At 43.6% G+C, this 20,292-nt stretch overlaps 1 protein-coding gene across 1 annotated transcript in view; it reads right to left on the bottom strand.

The window, feature by feature from the left end:
* Positions 1 to 243: 243 nt before the first annotated feature.
* The window catches only part of trpn1 (transient receptor potential cation channel, subfamily N, member 1), a 37,140-nt gene continuing 17,091 nt past the window's right edge, over positions 244 to 20,292 (bottom strand). Inside the window, exons 9-28 of the mRNA XM_088929179.1 lie at positions 19,934 to 20,032; positions 18,732 to 18,932; positions 17,773 to 17,874; positions 16,759 to 16,857; positions 15,853 to 15,981; positions 14,703 to 14,831; positions 14,149 to 14,265; positions 13,745 to 13,843; positions 13,117 to 13,317; positions 12,052 to 12,150; positions 11,332 to 11,538; positions 10,230 to 10,331; positions 9,002 to 9,100; positions 8,359 to 8,505; positions 7,356 to 7,463; positions 5,162 to 5,359; positions 3,250 to 3,456; positions 1,273 to 2,632; positions 827 to 973; positions 244 to 622 (exon numbers count right to left, since the gene is read on the bottom strand). Of these exons, the coding sequence (XP_088785305.1) occupies positions 417 to 622; positions 827 to 973; positions 1,273 to 2,632; positions 3,250 to 3,456; positions 5,162 to 5,359; positions 7,356 to 7,463; positions 8,359 to 8,505; positions 9,002 to 9,100; positions 10,230 to 10,331; positions 11,332 to 11,538; positions 12,052 to 12,150; positions 13,117 to 13,317; positions 13,745 to 13,843; positions 14,149 to 14,265; positions 14,703 to 14,831; positions 15,853 to 15,981; positions 16,759 to 16,857; positions 17,773 to 17,874; positions 18,732 to 18,932; positions 19,934 to 20,032 (4,056 nt within the window). The 3' untranslated portion in view covers positions 244 to 416. The remainder of the gene's footprint in view (positions 623 to 826; positions 974 to 1,272; positions 2,633 to 3,249; positions 3,457 to 5,161; positions 5,360 to 7,355; positions 7,464 to 8,358; positions 8,506 to 9,001; positions 9,101 to 10,229; positions 10,332 to 11,331; positions 11,539 to 12,051; positions 12,151 to 13,116; positions 13,318 to 13,744; positions 13,844 to 14,148; positions 14,266 to 14,702; positions 14,832 to 15,852; positions 15,982 to 16,758; positions 16,858 to 17,772; positions 17,875 to 18,731; positions 18,933 to 19,933; positions 20,033 to 20,292) is intronic.

Below are 20,292 nucleotides of genomic sequence, written 5' to 3' on the forward strand. Positions count from 1 at the left end.
AACAATCCGAGGGTAAATCCAGAGGGGGAATCCAAGACGGGAGGTTTAGTCCAAGACCAGGGGATCCATCCGAAGTTAAAACCAGAACCGGGTCGGGACCGGCGGGGCAGGGAATCAGGAACAGGAAACTAAAACCATAACGGAGCCAGACGCGGCAGGACCCCGGGCTCTCACGATGTGGAAATCAATGAGAAGCCCCGGGCAAACGCCTGCGTCTGGCTTTAAAGGAGGAACTAAAAAGGGGCTGGAATAAGGAACAGGTGTGGGGAATGGGACAGAACGAGGAAGGGTTGGAGCGCCCTTAAGAGGAGGAGTAACGATCGTGACAGATACTGATACTACATCATAAGGTTTAGGCAGACCACTGCATAAGGAGCTGTAATGACAAGGAAGTATTAAGCACAAAGTAATTATTGTCAGGAGATGCGATCTGGCATATTTGCATTGGAGGGATGTTTAAAATGCACCACGATGGGTTCCTCGTATGGACATTGATTCTTTTCAAGCAGTGTTTCATCAGTTTTTCCCCTAAGGGCCAGGTACCGCAGAGACACAGTGTGCCAGTCAGTCACCTCGTCAATGTGCAGTAGCCCACTCTGTCTGGAGTGTCTGACGAAACCACCTAAAAAAATCAAAAACATCAAGCGTTTCAGAAAAACTACAGATAAGAAGCAAAAGCCATCCAACCCAATCCAAGCATGATCGTTCCCTCAAAAACCTGTTGTCCTGCAGACAAGCTAAGGGTCAGCACTTACTGGGAAATGTACAGCAAGAGATTGTGTTCAAAGTCAAGTGTACCAATAGATGTATTAAAAGGTGTACGTGCCCTCTGGAGAGATCTGGCTCCTCCTGTTAGTTCTTATCCAGCCAACAGATGTGCGCGCCAGCAAATCTAGAGAGTGGGTGTCTGACACGGCGTCTAGGTCCTCCTCCTCTGTCATCAGGTCCCTCCCTTCGGATGAGCAAACCTTTCCTGAAAAATGCAGTAAATTCTCCATGGTAAATGGCTGAATTTGTATCAGCTGCATTTTCACCCCTTCACCTTTGTAGGGGACTTGACAGTCCCCAACAGTGAACTAGCCTGCTTTTTGTGAACTATAAGGCATGGACTGAATGAGCTCCACTTTCAGCTGAGCCATCTGATATGTGATAAGCCTTGTAATATGAAAACAATTTAGGCAGGCAACCCACTGAACTTCCATTGTTTTTTGTCAATGCAAGAGTAATCTGTTGCTTTATTTCTTGAAATAAAAGATGGAACAATATAAATACCTCCGTGTTTGCAGAGCATCTTGACATAGAAGAAGAGGTTGGTGAAGAGGTTGAAAGGCGAGGGTGTGCCAGATTTACGGTTCATGTCCCGGATCAGCACCGCTCTCCCGAATTTCCACTCAGTGTCAGACTGGGCCTGGATGCGTTGATACGTATCACTCATCATGGCGATCAGCAGATTGACCAGCACAATGACTGTCACCACCAGGTAGATTCCGAAGACAAAGTGAGTGATGACTCCTGTGAAAGCCGGCGACCGATTCAGCGATGGCATGGAATCAGGATCAATCAGCCCAAAGAGTGCAAAGAACAGTTTGATGGATATTTCCAAGGGGGTTTGAATCTCTGTACTATTATGGTCGCCAGTGGTGTTTCCAAAGGAAAGCTCCTCTGGGTAGACTGGCTGGTAGACAGCAGAGAGGTTCATGGTGAAGGCAGTGTGGAAAAGAACCAGGATGACTGCGAACCGAGCCAGGTCTTTAATGAGATCTCGGATGATAATGGCCCAGGGACCAAACAAGTGATGAAAGGTCAGGAATTCCAGGAACTGCACAAAACTGAGGGTCATGGAAACAGCTAGGAAGATGTTGCGGGCAAAAAGACAGTGGAGGTCATCGGGAGACTGGAAGGCGAAAGCTAGCAAGTGACAGAAGAAGGCCACAGCGGAGAAACCCAGGACTAAGACACGGATCCAGGCTAATCCGGCCCGCTCTCCTGGGTGTGTCAATTCGGACACCAGCATCCCCGAAAGCCAGGCCAAGAGGAGCCACTCATTCCACTCGGGCAGCAGATTCCCAAGGTAGATGGGACTAACTGGGGGATAAACAATGGTGACGATGAAGAGCAATAACAAGAAGATGTGGGAGACCAGGTGGCTCATGAACTTCATGATGGGGATCTTATTGAACTTGTGCTTCAGTGGGAGGGAGAAGGCCAGCCAGAGCAGTGGGCAGGACAGCAGGCAGAAGAAGAGGAGTACGATCTTCCAGGGTGCCCACTTCAGGCTGCCATACCACACCTCCGTCAGGTACTTCTGAACAGCAGGATGGGCCACCACATCCTTCTGCTGGCTCTCAATCAGGCAGTCCAGCATGGTTGTTCCACGGTGGTCCAGCGCGCGTAGGATGTAGCCAGCGCTTTTGCCTCCAGAGGCCACGGTGAGGAGCTCGGTAGCCATGCCCTCGCAGTACTTCGCGGCGTTCAGTAGGTCCATGGAGCGCTCCTTTTCCTTCAGAGCGGTGAGGCTGAATGCCCGCGAGAGCTTCACGGCCGCATCGAGAGGGGCAGGGGAGTGGAGGACAAACTCCTCGATCACAGCGTTGTTGTTCAGCTTCCCGCAGACCATCAGGTCGAAAATGAACTGAAAACAATAACGGTACAGATCAAATCTGTGTAAGAGAAACGCCTGTCACATTGGACATGGTGTCCAAAAGCAGAGTAAATCTTACTGTAGTTTGGGGCAGATTTTAAAATACATCATAAATCAGTTTAAAATAGAGCCATGCTAATGTTTGCTATTTTGGTATCATCTGTAGACGTCACTAGTTTATCAACCATAGCAGAATCTAGAAGATTGGTAAACATCTGGCAGAGCAGTGGTCTTGATCCAGATCGCTGTGGTACTCTAGTAATTACATCAGTCTGAGCATTTACCCCTTAACTATGTTGTTTTCTATCCACTAGCTAGTTCTCAAGCCAAACATGTATGATCTTGAATATTTCTCTCATTTTTAAAAAAAGCCTCCCTATAAATTAAATATACTTTAACATACCTGTTGTGTACATGCCTGTTGCTGTTTCCACTTGCTTAATGAACTCTAACAAGTTAAGTGAGGCCAGACCTATTTTTTCTACTGAATACAAAGGTGTTTTTCATTGCGTGCCAATTTGGAAGGTATTATGAAAAAGAGAGTTAGATGTGGAATCATGTACGGGTCACTCGTGGCCTGTTGACCGACTGACAGACGTCAGGCCTACCTTCCTGTCTTCCACAAGTTTGAAGGTGTTGTTGTTTTGCCTCAACAGGAAGCTGACGGTGTCCTGGTGGTTCTCCTCAGCGGCGTACTGGATGGGAGTCCTTCCTTCCTTACACTCCATCCTGGCTGACGCCCCACTTTCCACCAGGAAACGCACCATCCCCAGAAACCCCGACTTGGCTGCAAAATGCAAGGGGGTCCAGCCACTCTGAGGGCCAGAAGGAAAATGACTGATACACCTGTGGAATTTCATAAACATGCTTCCTCATCGTACTTGAAGCATTTTAAAAATAATACTGTTATAGTCTTACTAAATAATAAATACGGGGCATCAATGCAAATCTTGCTGTGACTGTGGATTTTTAAAAAATAAGGTGTTTTACAAAAACAATACGTGTTTTTTTTTTCAAATTAAGAATTCTCATCTCCTAAAATTTTAATGTCACATCCCTTCTTGAATCTCTCAAATCAAACACTTTTAAAATGATATCCCAACATTACGCATCGACACAAATTATTTATAGTTAATGCTTTCGCTATTTGCATGCAACATTCTGAACTTCTACATTAAAAGACATCTGCCAGATGTTGGCCCAAGTCTGAATTAACTCTCTTCTTTTTTCTCTCTTTTAATATTTTTTTTGCAGTAACTAGTTTACTCATTTAACCAGAATGTAGATCTGCCCCTTATCAGCCAGTTCTTGGTTATTAGGGCACTTACATACTACATTCAAGTTCATGAATTATCTGAATGCCTATCACCTACAATGTTGAGAAGTTATCTTTTTCAAAAAGCTTCCGAAAATCTAAATTAACCAGATAGTGTGCTAGATTTATATCCATTACTGCTGAGTGGAAAATGTGCTCATGAGCAGATGTCAAGATACAGTCCATTAGTTTAATCTAGACCACAAAATCATGGTTAGCTCCTGGATAGTACAGCGTTGGATAAGCTAACATATGCTGTTCGTAATCAGCTACGATATTAGATTACAAAAACTGATGGAGAAGTGTAATCCTTAAATGTCAATTTTCAGCAGCTGCTGAAATCTTGGCTTCCTGTTTGAGACAATGTACTGTATCAAGTTACAATGAAGCTAAAAGATAAATAATCTGGCCTTGTAACTACCACCTTTTTAAGAAGTTCTTCCTTAATGGAATATAACAAAAACCTATGAGTTCCTCTCCTTCATCACCCCTCACTTTTAATGACATGTATTGTATGTTAGGTATTGAATACGGTAATGAAAATAAGTAAAACTATGCAAAGAACAGTGAAGGCAGTGAGTAAGATGAACTGTAATATAAATTATTATATTATAATATATAGTAATATATACTATGTAATATGTCACTGTCATGTTATTTGCCAAACCACTTTATACCACATGGTGTTGCGGGAAGCCGGAGCCTAGTAGGCAAGCAACAAGCGCAAGGCAGGGTTCACCCTGGACGGGACGCCAGTCCATCGCAGGGCAAGTGCAAGCCAATCATACATGGGGACAATTTGGGGGCCACGGTAAAGGCCGAGGGGAGAAATTTGGCCCAGACACCGGTACAACTCCCTACTCTTATTGAGAAATGCCCGGGGATCTTTAATGACCACTGAGAGTCAGGACCTCGTTTTAATGTCTCATCCAAAAGATAGACTATGTAATATATAATATAATATTATAACATATACTATATAATATATACTATTATATCATAAGATTATATATAAGATTATAAACCATAATATAAATAATTAAAAAGCATAAAAGCACATCGTCATGGGAAGAACCTCTGGTTTAAATTCACAGTGGTAAATGTCATACACAGCTAATTTTGTCTGTAAGTAAGTGTTGCCTTTCTCAGAAAGTCGGAGTAGTGTCATCTTGTTCCTTCTGTCTCACCGCCGGTGTTCCTCTCACCTTGTCTACATCATTAATCTCTGCCCCCTGGCCGAGCAGCACCCTGACCATGTTAATGTGTCCGTTGGCGGCGGCCAGGTGGAGACAGGTGCGCCCGCGCTTGTCCTTCAGGTGCAGGTGGGAGGTGGCCTTGCTGAGCAGGAGGCCCACAACTTCCGTGTGGCCGTTCTGCGCGGCCAGGTGGAGGGGAGTCGAGCCCTGTGGAGAGAGAGTAATAGAGTAGAGGAGTTTATTGCCAGACGCACTCGTACATTGAAATTCTTATTCATGCTGATCTCTTTGGACATACACAGTACAGCAGTGTGAAAGAGCCCCCTTTTTGGGTAGCGTGGCCAGGGGGTTTCCACATGAACCTTAACCTTATCTTTCCATAACCTGTAACCGTCTCTTTGCAGATAGCAGTGGCAATAACCTCTCTCGGTCGATTCCAGTTGGCCAGGTGCGCTCATTACCCGTCTTCTTACTTACCAGCATGCCGGCCCGGAAAACGACCGAGGCTGCTATCGTAACCTAATCCCGCTATGCTCACTGCTTCATAACCTTGAGGGTTCTGTGGAAAGGGCCTGTGGAAAAGGCAACATTCACTGCCTCAGGAATCGCTTTTATAGGGAGCTAAAGTCACCAGGTGCAGCCAGTTCCGTGAAAATCTTAAGAACGTGGCTCTCCTGAATAAAATGACTCTGCTCCTTGATGACTCATCCATGCTTCCAACCGCAGCATCGCTACAAGCAGACAGCACCACACAATGTAAACAGTACATTACAAACACAACACAATATAGCAACAGGAACAATAAATATGTTGTGGGACAATAAATATGTAGTAGTGAGAGAGAAAAAAACATGGTAAGAGTGCATAGTGCAGATGTGCATTGAGTGTGTGGCAAGACTACAGACTACAGAGGTTAATTTTGTTGAGGATGTGTCAAAGGGGGCATACAGGGAGAAGAGAGTCTGATCTCAAAGACAACCGAACAGCAATGGGGCCAGAGTCCTGGTCATGCAAAGCGCATTTTTGAAATCATTGCACTAGGGACAACAATATCTCAGAATTAAATGCTTTTTCAATGCTTGAAATACTTGGGTGAGAAAAGTTTGGCTTGCCCTGCTTGGTTAACGGGCAGCCTCCTGGCCACAGGATGAGGAGACTCGAACCCCATTTAGGCTGAGTGAACCAAGGGGCAGCTGCGAGGTGGACATGTGGTGGAGGAGGGACGCTGGAGACGAACGTGAAAGGAGGTGTTATATTGTGCGATATACATACAATATAACTAATTTCGTAAAGATGGTGATTAGGTACAGCTATGTAAGATTGATTTGTCGTTGTTATCCCTCCCGAACTTCAGTTAATAACTGTTACGGTATCAGCCTCCTGCAATCATACCACAACCAATCTTAGAAGGCGTAGACTCCAGCGATAGTTACCAATCACCTTTCCCGTTCACCACCCCACCTCCAGAGCTAAGGTACTTTAGGAGAGCCAGTAGGGACATCAGTGCTCAGTAGTGGGTTTTCCCTGGCGAGCTGAATTTCCCCATTGGGCGTGAACATTTCTTCTGTGTATGAATTCTTGGTAACCAGACAACAGCTATATTCTCGACCTCAACTTCTGGATTTCGTCTTTGGCATTTCGTCTTGTGACTCTGTTGGCTTCATAGTGAACTCGTCACCCACAAAGGGTCCATCACTTTGGTTGTTACAGCTTGCATTCGTAACAATAACCTCCATTCAGGTAAAGCATGTCTTTTCACCCTTTTTCTTTTCAAAAGCCACCTAACCTGACTGATCCCCAATCTTGCCAGAGAACGGTGAGGTATTTAATACAGAGCTACACAGCAATTACACTTGATGAAAATGACAACCACAGTACAATGATACAAGAGACTAAAAGAGGTTCATTTTGGAATAAATCTGCAGAGTCCATGTTCACAACAAGGAAGAAAAACATGCCAAACTAAGCTCTAAAAAAGGGTGACAATCTGGGGAGAAGAGAACACCAAGGATAAATGGAAGGACAGCTATAGGAAAATATCTGGTAATTAGTGAGCACTGGTGTTTCCATCTCATGAAAATGTCAACCTGAAAAATGTGTTATGAAAACATTTATGAGGCTCTTTAACGCTATATTTACTCTGTATTAAGCACTAAAATATGTAAACTGTGCTCTCAGAATAGAACCAATGGGTGTGACGTGCCTGCAAGTTGGTTTCGGCGTCGGCCTGCACTCCGGGGCAGTTCAGCAGAAGCCTCACCAGGCCTTCGTGGCCAGACTGTGCGGCCAGATGGAGGGCGGTCAGGCCTGACTGAGAGACAGCCACACACAGCACAGGGTGAGCGAGAGACGACATAGACGTACAGGAACAGAAACAGCCAACAAGCGCAAGTAACACGGAAGAAAGGAGAACATGGCTGAAAAGCAAAAATTCTTCAGAACTGAGGACATTAGCCATTAAGTGTCATAACATTGCTGACCCAACCCAGGTAACTGAGCTCTTGCGCATCAAAACATAAGAGCAGTTACAATGAAAGGAGGCCATTTGGTCAAGAAACAGAAACATATTTCCGTCTTATGTATTCAATAAAACAGTGAAACGCATGCATTACGAAGTCCTCGCTTGTATCACAGCATCACAAAGCTAAAAAAGGTGATAGTAGGTAATTGATCCAAAGATCTCATAAGCTGTTTCTAGAAAGAAACCTAGGTATCGACTTCAATAGCACAGCTGGGTACTTTGATCCACACTCCCAGAGTTACACAATGAGCTGAGACAGCTTGTGACACAATGGCTTTTCCTGCATTCTTGCAAGTACTGGGGGAAGGTCTTGTAGTCTGTCCATACTGTACATTTTCTAAAAGTTTTATTCAATTGAGGATTGCAGGGGGAGCCAGAGCCTATCCTAGCAAGCAACGGGTGCAAGGCTGGGTCCACCCTGGACGGGACTCCAGTGCATCATGGGGAACAAATAGACATAAACATGCTCTCGCGCCAGGGGCAATTTTCCCGAAAGCCAATTACCTTACCTGTCTGCCCTTGGACTGTGGGAGGAAATCGGAGCACCTGGAGCAAACCCATGCAGACATGGGGAAAACATACGAACCCCACACCACAAACAGCACCCCAGGAATTGAGCTCCGGGCCTCAGAGCTGAGCAGCGCCAATTCGGCGCTATTCGGTCCTGTCACGTGGTTTAAGATACCTCAGCGAGTGGTTCTCGACCAGGCTGTCCCTCTGGGGAGCTTTGAGGAGGTTCACTGCGCATCGTGGCCGGCACCTTGGTGAGAATCTCCCTCACAAAGTCCGTCTGTCCAAAACAAGCTGCCACATGGAGTGCGGTGAGTCCTGTCTGCGCAACAGGATTAGAAAAACCATTATCTACGAGACGCAAGGACAAACCACACAATGCTCTTGAGTTCTCTACGGTTTTCACTTTAACATGCACGGCTTGGTGTTTTTTTATTTAAAAAAAAGCTGTTTCTATGTGTTTCACTTCAAACATAACACCTCAAAATAAAAAGGTGAATGTCAGTGGCTTTAGTTCAGCCCAGTCAGACATTACGATACTGCTCATGTTAGTGCTTTATTCTACAGATAGTTCGGCTCCCGTAAACATTTCTATTTTAGATGAAAATAAATTCCAGTTTATAAATAAAATCAAACAGGGCATGGTTTGAAAATGCATTTTTCATAGCTGCAGAGAAACACGATCTTGGCTCAACACGAATTTCTAAACTCCGAAGAGCCTCATTCTGCTTCCTTTGAACACAAATATGGTACTAACAAAATGGTAAAATGAATACATTTTTGAGCCATTGAAAAATGTGCTTAAATTCAATGGGCACCTTGATGCTGTATATTTTAAGGGAGATGCTGCCCTTCAAGGCTTCCAGGACATGTGTGTGTCCATTCTTGGCAGCTAAGTGAATAGCAGTCATTCCCTCCTGGAGGAAAAATAGGACATAAAAATATTTTATTGTTAGGTATTCAATAAAAGAGTGACATGAATGAGTATCACCCTCACAAAGCTAAAAAAATGAAAAACATATCAGTCAACTCTCGGTATTTCTATTGTCAGAGTTTTGAAACAGATCTAAAATAATAACTAGTTAATTAATAAATTAACCAAAGTTAATTTGAAAAAAATTAAATGCTTTTCAGATCATAATGTGACTCAGATTATATGTAAAACAAGATTATATGTAAAACAAACATAAAAAACTAGAAACACTTTGGTCCCTTTCTCGAGGTTTAAACCTCATTCCTCACTATTACAGTTTTCCCTAAAAATAGTTTTGTTCTGCTAGAAACGTCACTATCAATGGCTTTCTAAGCCAGGTTCATTAGAAAATCTTCGTTAAATCAGGTATTTGTTTAAATCGACAGTCTTTTGTGTATAGGTGGTGTAATTAGACAGAAATAGTCTTTTATGTGCTTCATTTGCAGATTAAGAATGTTAGGAATCCCTGGTGGGAAGATACAAGGATCCTGTGCAGACGCAGGCACGGGTAATAGATGAGGCAGGCGAACAATCCAAAAACGAGAGGCAAGGTCGTGGTCACAAGGCGAAAGGCAAAGCGTAATCCTAGGAGATCTCCGGTAGCAAACAGTCCGAGGCGAGAGGCGAGGTGCAAAGTCGAAAAGGCGGAAGGGGAGTCCAATAACCAGAAAAAATGAGGTACGGGAAATAACGCCAGGTAGAGCTCTCAAGGAGTAGACTCAATACCGAGCAGCGGGAAGCAGGTGAAGATGGTATAAGTAGCACTGCGCACCACACGGTGGAATGTGAGCAGGTGGTTTAACTCGTGCGGCGGCGTTTGTTAATAATCACCCGCTGCTGGGACTGATTAGCTCGCTTACGAGTAGGTCTTGACAGCCTGGTGATCGTGACAAAGAATTAAGATTAAGAAATGTCCCACAGACCACCATTGGCAAAAATAGGAGGCACCTTATCAAATTGTCATTAGGATGTGGATATTAAAGGTTAGCACAGAGTTCTGTGCAGTCAGCCCACAGTCTATTATCTCAGTGCATTAATACATCCTTACTGTCTTCTACTGTATGTTCACTTACCGCATTTTCTTCAGCTGCTGAAGCTCCAGCCTCAAGTAACACCTTCACAACCTCTGTGTGACCTCCAGCAGCTGCCAAGTGGACTGGGCTCGAGCCATTTGTCTGGGAAAGATCCCAAAAACACAGAGTTCCAAAACACTGTGCTTCAAGGGCAACCCCAGTGCTGCCTTAGATAAGGTAATCAACTATAAAGTACTAAAAACCTATTCTCAGACTGCCCAAATACTACAAAATCAAGCCAAGGTAAAAATATACAGGCTGCTGGTTTATTTGGGAATGGAATGGATAAATGGATAAATGGGAATGGATAAACTAAAATTATTTATTTAATTGCCCCATAAGATAAAGCTTTAAAAATCCCACAACTGTAGTGCAGAAACGTATACATAAATGTATCTCAGAAGTTACTGCAAGAGGAACAGTTTATCTTTATCATCATGGCCGTCTTTTAAACTTCATCACTGTGTTAACCAGGAGATGCTCTTCTTAAAGCTTCCCAAATATTTATCAATCAAGATATTCCAAGGAGACTCCGATTATTTTCACTTGTGCCCCTTCTTTTTTCCAGAGGGGAACAGACATCAGATTTGCACGAGGTTTGTGATTTGTGCTCTGGGTCAGTCACATGTGGGCACCTGTCACAGTAAAAAGAAAAACTGGTTCCATACTGGAAATATTTTCCTATAAAAGTGTTTTGCCTCCTGTACCAATATAGTGACCAAAAGCACCCTTTGTTTTTTTATTTCAATGCATACTGAGACTAACAAGTGATCTCTTGAATTCATTGCTGTTTTCACATGTTTAATATAAAAGAGGCACAGATATTCTCAAGAATAAAACAAAAAAATGTATGTGGTCCCCTGTGCCTTGTGAGTGAAACAATTTTTTTTCGACATCATCTTCTTGCAATCACAACCTGCTTTTTCTCCTATTCAAATTCTTTTGTGCTGTACTGCAGTTTTCTCCACCAATATACTCCAATGGGATGAACAAATGACCTAGATGACCTCTCGGTGGTCAATGTACAACACATGATTTCGTTGCCTTGAACCTCTCTCTCTCAGACACAATCACACGCTGTGTTTTTTTGTAGAGCGGTCACCTTGTTGTGTGCAGAGGTCATCCCGCCCTTGTTGAACTTGAGAAGCTCTTTGATGACGGCCACGCTGCCCTTGGAAGCAGCGATGTGGGCACAGGTGGCGCCCTCGACGTTGGCCAGCGTGGCCAGCTCGGGCCTGTGGTTCAGGAAGAGCTTCACCACCTCCGAGTGGTCATTCTCTGCGGCCAGATGGAGAGGCGTCTGTCCGTGCTGTGGGGATGAAGGGGGAATCGCTGTATGAGTCACAGATATTACCATGAAATGCCATAAAAAAAGCTGAACTCTGGAATTTAAGCTTTTGAGTGACAAGGTAGCAGAGTTCTATGGTCTGTCTTTGCACTTTCAGGTATTCTATCAATGCCAACACACTGGAAAGTAGCTCCAGGTTCACAGGGAAAGCATTTTCCTCCAGGACAATTTTATTTTTTTCCACAAAACTTGTAATCACGTTCACTACCATCTGAGATTTTTGGGCTGTTTAGGTATGTACCAACTTAGAGCACATCTCAGCTTTACTTATATATTATATACTTATATACCTATATTTTCCCAGGATATTCATTTATACCCCCATGCTTCCATGACTTTTTCAGTTCTGGAAACGGAGTGGGTAAACCTCCGGGTTTTTTCAGGGTGTGAGTTACAACAAGCTGCTATGAGGAGCTGCCTGGAGACACTGTGACCACCCAGTTTTCTTTGGCAAGCATTATAGCCCACACTCACAATATCAGTAGCGTTGACGTCCGCCCTCATGTTAAGCAAGCTGCTGCACACTTCTAGCTGACCATTGAGAGCCGCAAGGTGAAGAGGTGTCTGTTTATTCTGGAAGAGAAGAAAAGTTAACTTTTCACAATATGTGACACTCCTAAACCTGTAGTGAAGGGTGACAGGCTGCCCCATGTATGCAGCAGTGCTGTATATGGCATTTTATGTATTTGGGAAATTGGGAAATTCATGTATTTGGGAGATTACAATCTATCCAGCATATACTGTAAACAGAGCATCAGAGGAGAACTATTTATAGATCTATGTTTTAAAAAAAAATTATGTATATTTTGGATATTGATTTACATTTTTCATTAACTGATAAACTCAACTCCAGTGACATTGATACGTAAGCACTACGTCACCACATTGCTGAGAGAGTTGATTGGAAAAGTACAGGTAATGAGGTGATTTAACCTGCAGAGTGTGAAGCCTGGTGAAAAGAAAGAAAATCCCAGAAAGAAAGCCACCAGTACACCCCATGTATCAAGAGAATGATATCATAGTGCCTTTGGTGTTGTAGTCCATGTTGGAGGATGGATTATATCAGAGAACTGTTGCAGACAGCAACTTTTAACCTACCAAGACAATACAGCCCAACACAGCCCGTCAGTGACAGCCCATGATCTGAGATACCATGAGAACTGACACCAAATGTGCGGGGGAGGTCCAAGCACAAACCTGCCAGTTCTTCTCTTTCATCAGCCCTCACTTCTACTAACCTTCTAAAAGTGTATGCTATATACTGTAATGAAAAAAACAGCAAAACGCAATAAAAAACAGTGAAAGCACCGAGGTAAGATTAATGCCTTTTACCCGTGTCTTGTCTGTTCAATAAAATGTTAAGAAAAGAAAAGAGAATCATGGCTAGCTATAAAAAGACAGTGATGGATGGGCAAAAGTGTAATCATTTCACGCAAAATTAGGTAGACACACTAGAAGCTAATTGCACTATCATACACATTGGGTATTGTACACATTTACAAAGATGTGCAGTTTGCTCACTGCTAATAAGAGTCTCACCAAAGAGAGGGCATCGATGCTGGCCATGTGGGTCTCCACCAGCATCCGCACCAGCCTGTTGTAGCCATTTTGTGCCCCCAGGTGAAGTGGGGTCATGCCCAGTTTGGTCTTGGCATTGACAAATGCTTTGTGTGACAGCAGGATGTCCGCAATCTCCTCATGGCCCTTTCCCGAGACCAGGTGCAGAGCTGCATTGCCGTGCTGGATGTCAAGAGAAGAAGACCAAGCCAAGGGCGACTGAAGGTACAAAACTTAAAAGCACGACTGTTTATTTAAATTATCACCTTTGCATGTCTTGTGATCCTTCATGGTAATAGACACCTTTTTAACAGTGTTCGTTTTTTAAGACCGACTGAGAGTGAAACTGGTAATGCAGTAAAACCGTATGTCATGCACACCTGAAATCTAATCTTAAGAAGACATTGCAGGCAACTTTTTTATAAACACGGCAAATTTGTTTCTAAATTAGAGGCCTTTATATTTGCCATACAGCAAAAACCATACCCAATATTCTGGCATAAGGACTAATTTAGTCACAGATGGGGAAAACAACCATTCTTCTTTGAAGAAAAACCATTCAGTCTACGACTACATGACGGAGATCTTAGAGGAAAGGATGATGTCTTACTTCATCAAACACGTCCACTCTGGCATGATTCTGCAGCAGGATCTTCACAATCTGTTTGTGTCCTTGCTCTGCCGCCAGCAGTAGTGGAGACCACCCATTCTGTCCCAACACCACAGAACAAATTCCACGATATACATTTTTGTTTTACTGAAGGGGGATTTTTAATGGTAAGCAAACCAGATTTATACTAGGATCAACCCTTGACCGCCCTCAAAATTACAATGACTTAGGCTAACATTTTCTTTGAAGTAATGAACAGTGATGTGTTGATTCAAGCGTAATTGGTTCCCGAAACCAGGAACACAGGATATTCATTAGAAACTCAAAAGGAGCTGATTTCATCCCCACACCTCAGAAGACACTACTTTGATTTCCCAGGTCTGAGCTGTTGAAGACACTTGTACCTTGGCGTGCTTGTTGACAGCCTGCTGCAGCTGACTGGACTTGAGGCTCTTGAGGATCTCCAGGAGGACATCTGCATTGCCCACTCTGGCACAGTAGTGAAGGGGTGTCTCCCCGGACTGTCGGCACGTTCACAAAAATAGAAAGAAGAAGCCACTTAGATGCTGCAAAGAGACAGCACGCTCAAAATATTCAAACCTCTCCCTACATTGTCTTAAGTCGGTCATGTTTTTTGTTTTGTGTTTGTAGGTGGGATACAGAAAACTCAGTTAAAAACTGACGAAGACACCGCAGACAGTGTTTGGGTCGGAACCTCTTTGAGAAATGAGTTAGGTGACCTTCAACGTCAGGTTTTCTGATGAATCCTGTCCTGTGACGAGGGCTGGAGATGGGCACATGGGCAGAGAAATGAGAAACGTAAAAAACAAAGGTGACAGAGTCCAGCAAAACCCATGTCTTTGGAGGAGACTGTTTTTTAAAAGGATTTGGTGAGAAAAGAGGCTGCTGTGCTCCTCACTATCAAAAACTGTTAGTCTTCCTCATGAAAGTGTGTTACCACTTTTGTCGCTGCAGAGACGTCCGCGTCACACTCCATGAGGATTCTGACGATTGCGATGTCCTCTCCTTCGAAGTGGATCATTTCCTTCTTAAGCTCCGCAGACAGATGCAAGGGTGTCTCTCCTTCCTACAGGCACATTGTTTAATTAAAAGTTAAGTTACTCAGCCCTGTGCACCCAGTGAACAGACAGAACCAACACGGAAATGAGAAAACGAGAAGAAGAACAGGTTGTTGAAAGGATCTGAAGAGCTGGCTCGTTTTCCGATTTCTGTGTTTTGGTGACAAGGATTTCGACCATAGGCTGGTGACCAAGGTGAGGCAGTGGTAAGCATTGCTGCCTCTCGGTGCTGGGTTCAGGTCTGGTGTGGTGTGATGTGGTGTCTGCGTGGAGATTTTATATTCTTCCTATTTTCATGTGGGTTCCCTCTGGGAGCTCAGGTTTCCTCCCACAGTCTAAAAACTACTGAGAAACCTGGCCCAGGTGCGAGGGTGTGCCCCGTGATGGACTGTCGTCCCATCCAGGGTGTATCCTGCCTTGCCCATTACTCACCGAGAAACCCTCTGGCTCCACTGCGACACTCAGTCGGATAAAGTGGTTAGAAAAAGAATGGATGGATCTCTACCATTTGTCAAATTGATAAAGCTAAATTAAATGTACAATTAATAACTTTGAAAAAAGAGGATTTTCTCTTTTGTTAATTTTTTTTTTGCCTAGCAATAGTGATCACTTATGACTGGGTGGATAATTAGATGGGTCAGATGGTCTGCTGCCATTTGTAATCTTCTCTTGTGTTCTAGTGACTGCAACGACAGGCCTCAACCACTTGATGGCACCTGATCTCTACTATTCATAGCTGCTGATAATTTGATCATACAAATAATAAAAGGCAGCAACATGCAATCTACAACACAACATTTTACAGCGTGCACATTACAGTATTGTAAATATTATTGTAAATAGTACAGCATTGCACTGTTTATTTGATTTGATAAGAAAATATTCAAAACCATCTTTGTGACAACCGTCTTAAATTATTTTTGTTTTCACGTCTTCCATGCTTTTTGCTCCACCGAGGAACGGTGACAACACGTCTTGCATTCTGGTGTCACAATCACTCAGAATCACATCTCTCTGACTTTCCCTCACCTGGTTCTCCTGTCTGACACACACAGTGGCCTCTTTGGGGCTCCTCTCATTGGCCAAATAGCTGAGGATCTCCTGTACAATGTGGGCATGGCAGTGGCGTACTCCTATGTGCAGAGGACTCTCTCCAGCCTGAAGACAGATGGACAATATTACTGTCCTGCTCAGACATTCAAGAATATTCTTAGGCTGGTGGTAATGGGTTTTGGTTTATTGAAATGCAGATATTGACGTGTGGAGTAAGTACCGTGCACAATCTGAGAAAATCACAGGACAGGCCAACAGTTTACCTCTAAACACCTTATTGTTATTCTTTTATTTCTATACTGCCCTTACTACGATAACTCCATCAGTGTAATTACAGCTGCTGGGTTTCATTACACAAAGCACAATGGCACTATTGGAAACATCCTGACCAGGATGACCACTGTTTGTGCCAAAGTCTGTCAAAAGCCAAAGGTTTAGGGTTTAAATCATTAGACACACAAACAAAACTATGTCATCTTTTTTTTTTTAAAGCACATGTCTCTTTATAGACGTTTTTGAAAGGGAAGGGTGCTTTCTCAATCTTTTGTCAGTGGACTATGTTCTGCGATGCTTGTGCTTCACAAAGCAACTTACTGCCCACTGAGAGGAATTCATTATGTGACAGAAAAAAAAACGTCCGTTAGTGTAGTTTTGCTGACATCAATCCATTGCATTCTGTCCCATTACAGTAATAAGGTATTTATCAAATCCCAGTGCTGCTGCTGCTTACTCCAAATAATCAGTCAGAGGAAGGAATACATATACCTTAAGAACAGGCAGAAGTCAATTCCATGTGGAAAAGTAGGAAAAAAAACAGAAAAACAAAATGTTTCAGCCCACAAGCCGATGCAGGGTCCCACACAAAATGCTTCAGAAATCTACCTTAGACTTCGAGGTCACATCCCCTCCTTCCTCGATCAGGGCCTGCATCATCTTCAGGTTGCCATGGCGAGCGGCTATATGCATGGCTGTTTCCCCATTCTGGTAAAAAGGGCCACAGCAAGGTCTTCGTTGGTAACGGCAAAGTACTTGTCACACCCCCCACTCTCCCTCGCAAAGTTACGTTCCCAACCCACTGTTTCACAATATCATTCCTAACTGAACCCACATTCTGAAACTGAAATCACATTCTCACAGGTACCAAATTCCACAAATTCTCACTCCCAGACCAATTATCCAACCACATCCCTCTCCCTTCAGTATTTAAAGTTCCCTCACGCACGAACCCATGCTCACTATTGAGAAGCCTCCTGTAGAATTCTCTTGTGCGCGTTTCAACCTTTTCGACTGATCTCCCGGTTCCTAATCTTTGCTTCTGCCTTTTTCAACCACGCCCTTTGGATTTCATTTTTCAGATTGTCTTTCTCGGATTTCCCTGGTAACCGGACTCATTGCTTCTCCAATTGACCAAGCCCCTGGATTACGTGTTTTGGATAGTGTCCCTGTGCTACTCCACATTCTGAAGGATTCACGGTTACGCATAAGGATCCTCCTATTCTACCTATCGGTTCCCTGACACTTCTTACCAAAATGTTGTGTATATGGGCAGCTGCCCGAAAGGAGAGATGTGTAGAATTAAAATGACACATCCAAAACTCATAATTAGGGCCTCTTAGTTAACGTTTGTGAATTGCTATGATGTTGACACTGGCAAGTCAGAGTAAGGTGACGGTCCAAGTCTTGAAGGGGCTTCAAGAATTTCTTGCAGGTCAGTTTTGGGCACTTCATGTTTCTGTTTTCTTTTTATTTCTCCTCCCGATTCTCTATATCCTGGATTATAAATAAAAAAACACATGCTCTCCCCTTTCCGTATTTTTTTTCTATGTAAATAAACTCTCATATTCTCTCTTCCTGTGAAAAAAAAAGGAAATACAAAATGATCCAGAACTCTCTGACCTCCTGCTCCGCATTGACATCTGCTCCGCTCTTCAGCAGCATCTCTGCCACTTTCTCTCCCTCTTTCACTCTGGCAGCAATATGCAGAGGAGTCTCCTGGGCCTGTAGTCAGAGCCACATGATAAGTCATTAGATAACTCATTACTATAAATAACATATACTATTCATTATCATCCATCCATTTTCTGTTTCATCCAATACAGAGTCATGGGGGAGTTAGAGACTGTCTTGGCAAGCAGTTGCACAAGACAGGATACACACTGCATGGGATGCCAGCCCATCACAGGGCACACACAGGCACACACAACAAGGCCAGTTTTCCTAGAAGCCAATTAATATAATAGTTTGTCTTTGGACTGCGGGAGGAAACCGGAGCACCTGGAGGTAACCCATGCAAACACACGGAGAAAATACAAACTCCACGCAGAGAGCAGCCTTAGTAATGAAATCTGGGCCCCAGCACCGCGAGGCAACAATGCTAACCAGTGCGCCACCATATCCCCATTGCTAATCATGTTAGTGAATGTGGAAGAAATAACATTAATGCCATGAATGTTCGTACAATATGTACAGATACACAGTAGATTAATACTGGGTCAGCACCCTGGTCTCATAAGTACTGTATATCTAGGGATGCCTCATTAACATTGTAAACATCTCACCTGATAGTAATTGATAATAAATATGTATTAAACCTCCATATATACACCTTATTAAAACCCTGACCCACAAGTTAATTATGTTCCACAAAAAATATTTATAAGGAAAGACGCACAATCTTGGAACAATGTGGATCAAGCCAATAGTAAACCTAGAATGAAATAAATAGCCCCTACAGTATATTAAACAAATAAGAAATATGAACCTTGTCATTAACATACGGTAAAAAACACCACAATGCTGTTCTGTTTCAATGTCATGGCCGATGGCCTATGGGAAGGGTTTGATCGATATCCTACCTTCCCGCCCTTGAGCTGGACCCGGGCCCCGAAGCCCAGCAGCATCTGCACCACCAGGGGCTTGCAGCTCTGCACCGCGATGTGGAGCGCGGTGTAGTTGTCCTTGGTGGTGGCGTCCACGTGGGCTCCTTTCTGCAGCAGCGCCTTCACCACCGCGCTGTGGCCGCTCTTTGCGGCTGCATGGAGGCACACTGCTCCGGCCTGGGAGAGCACACAACAGCCGGCTGGGCCAGGGAGCGCCCCAGCATCGAGAGCGTGTTCGTACCGCTTTGGTATGGAGGACCCATGTACTTATACTGTAACCCTATTCTCTCTAAATAGTAAAAGTAGTTAATCAGCTAAGGACGGCCTAACCTTGGTGTTTAATTCCTTCCGACTCTAGTTTGGTCCTTAACCTTAGCCGTTCCACTTTCCCATTCTAAATCATTTGATATTTCTACTTGTAGATCCTGTTTGGCCAGGGACCGAAAAATCAAACCTACGATTACACAATTCCCTAACACAGCAACCATCGGTGTTAGTTTTCCCAGATCATAACAAATTTCACTGTTTTGTCTCTCTGAATAAGCTCCATGTTTGTCTTGCTCGAGACGTTACCGATCTATCCCTGAAGGAGTCGATAACCTCCATCTTCTTTAGTTCTCTTTTATAGAGTCGGTAATCAACTCACCTGCAGGGGGCACCAATTTCCGTAACAACTCCCAGCAGAATGCACACTAATTACATTCTTAGCAATGTTCGTATTCGCTGCCCCTGGCAGTCTGACCAGAGGTAGAACCCCCTGAGGTAGAGCAGATTCCTCTGCTCTGTTACAGCATCTACAATTTTGAACTCTCAACGCTGGTTACACAGTTTCATCATGGACTGGATGACACATTTGCTTAAATGGGCAGTAATTGGGGTTCTGTTTCAGGAGAAAACTAACTCTTCAGGTACAGAAAAAAAAGACCTTGTTAAATCACCAGGGGACTCTTTTAAAAAGTAATGCCTCAAATCATTTGGTCTTTCTCCATATTGGTGACTTAATGACTGCATTATCCTCAAAACCAGGTAGAATTATGGATTTTAACTGAGGGTCTTTGACACAAATGTGTCCCAGAGCATGCTCAGGTAAACCAGTAATATAATTTATATATAGACAGTGATAGCCTATGAAGTTTTCAGCATTGATTCACTTTTTTGAACTGCTGTTTACAACTTACTTTGTTTGGCATGTGAAGAGGAACTCCTTTTTTCAGGAATGCCAGTGCAGTTTCTGGGTGGCCGCATTGAGAAGCAATGTGCATGAGAGTACTGCCATCCTGTGGGAAAGAAAAGCTATGAGATGTGGCTACTCATTGTTGTAGTCAGGCATTTGTGTGCAAAGTTTTCAGTCTGTTACAGGACGTACTGTAGGTAGACAAGACAAGACTTTGTCTTGTCATGAAGACTGACAGAGAAGTGTCCCAATAAGGCCTATTGTGTCATAACAATAGCAACCTTCGTCGATCAGGGGAATGTAGCACAGAGATGGAAATGCTTTGGTCCAGTGCACTAAAATGCAGAATGTTGAGTACTTTGA

This window comes from Atractosteus spatula, chromosome 12 (genome assembly GCF_055471065.1).
Source record: "Atractosteus spatula isolate fAtrSpa1 chromosome 12, fAtrSpa1.hap1, whole genome shotgun sequence".
NCBI classification, from domain to species: Eukaryota; Metazoa; Chordata; class Actinopteri; order Semionotiformes; family Lepisosteidae; genus Atractosteus; species Atractosteus spatula.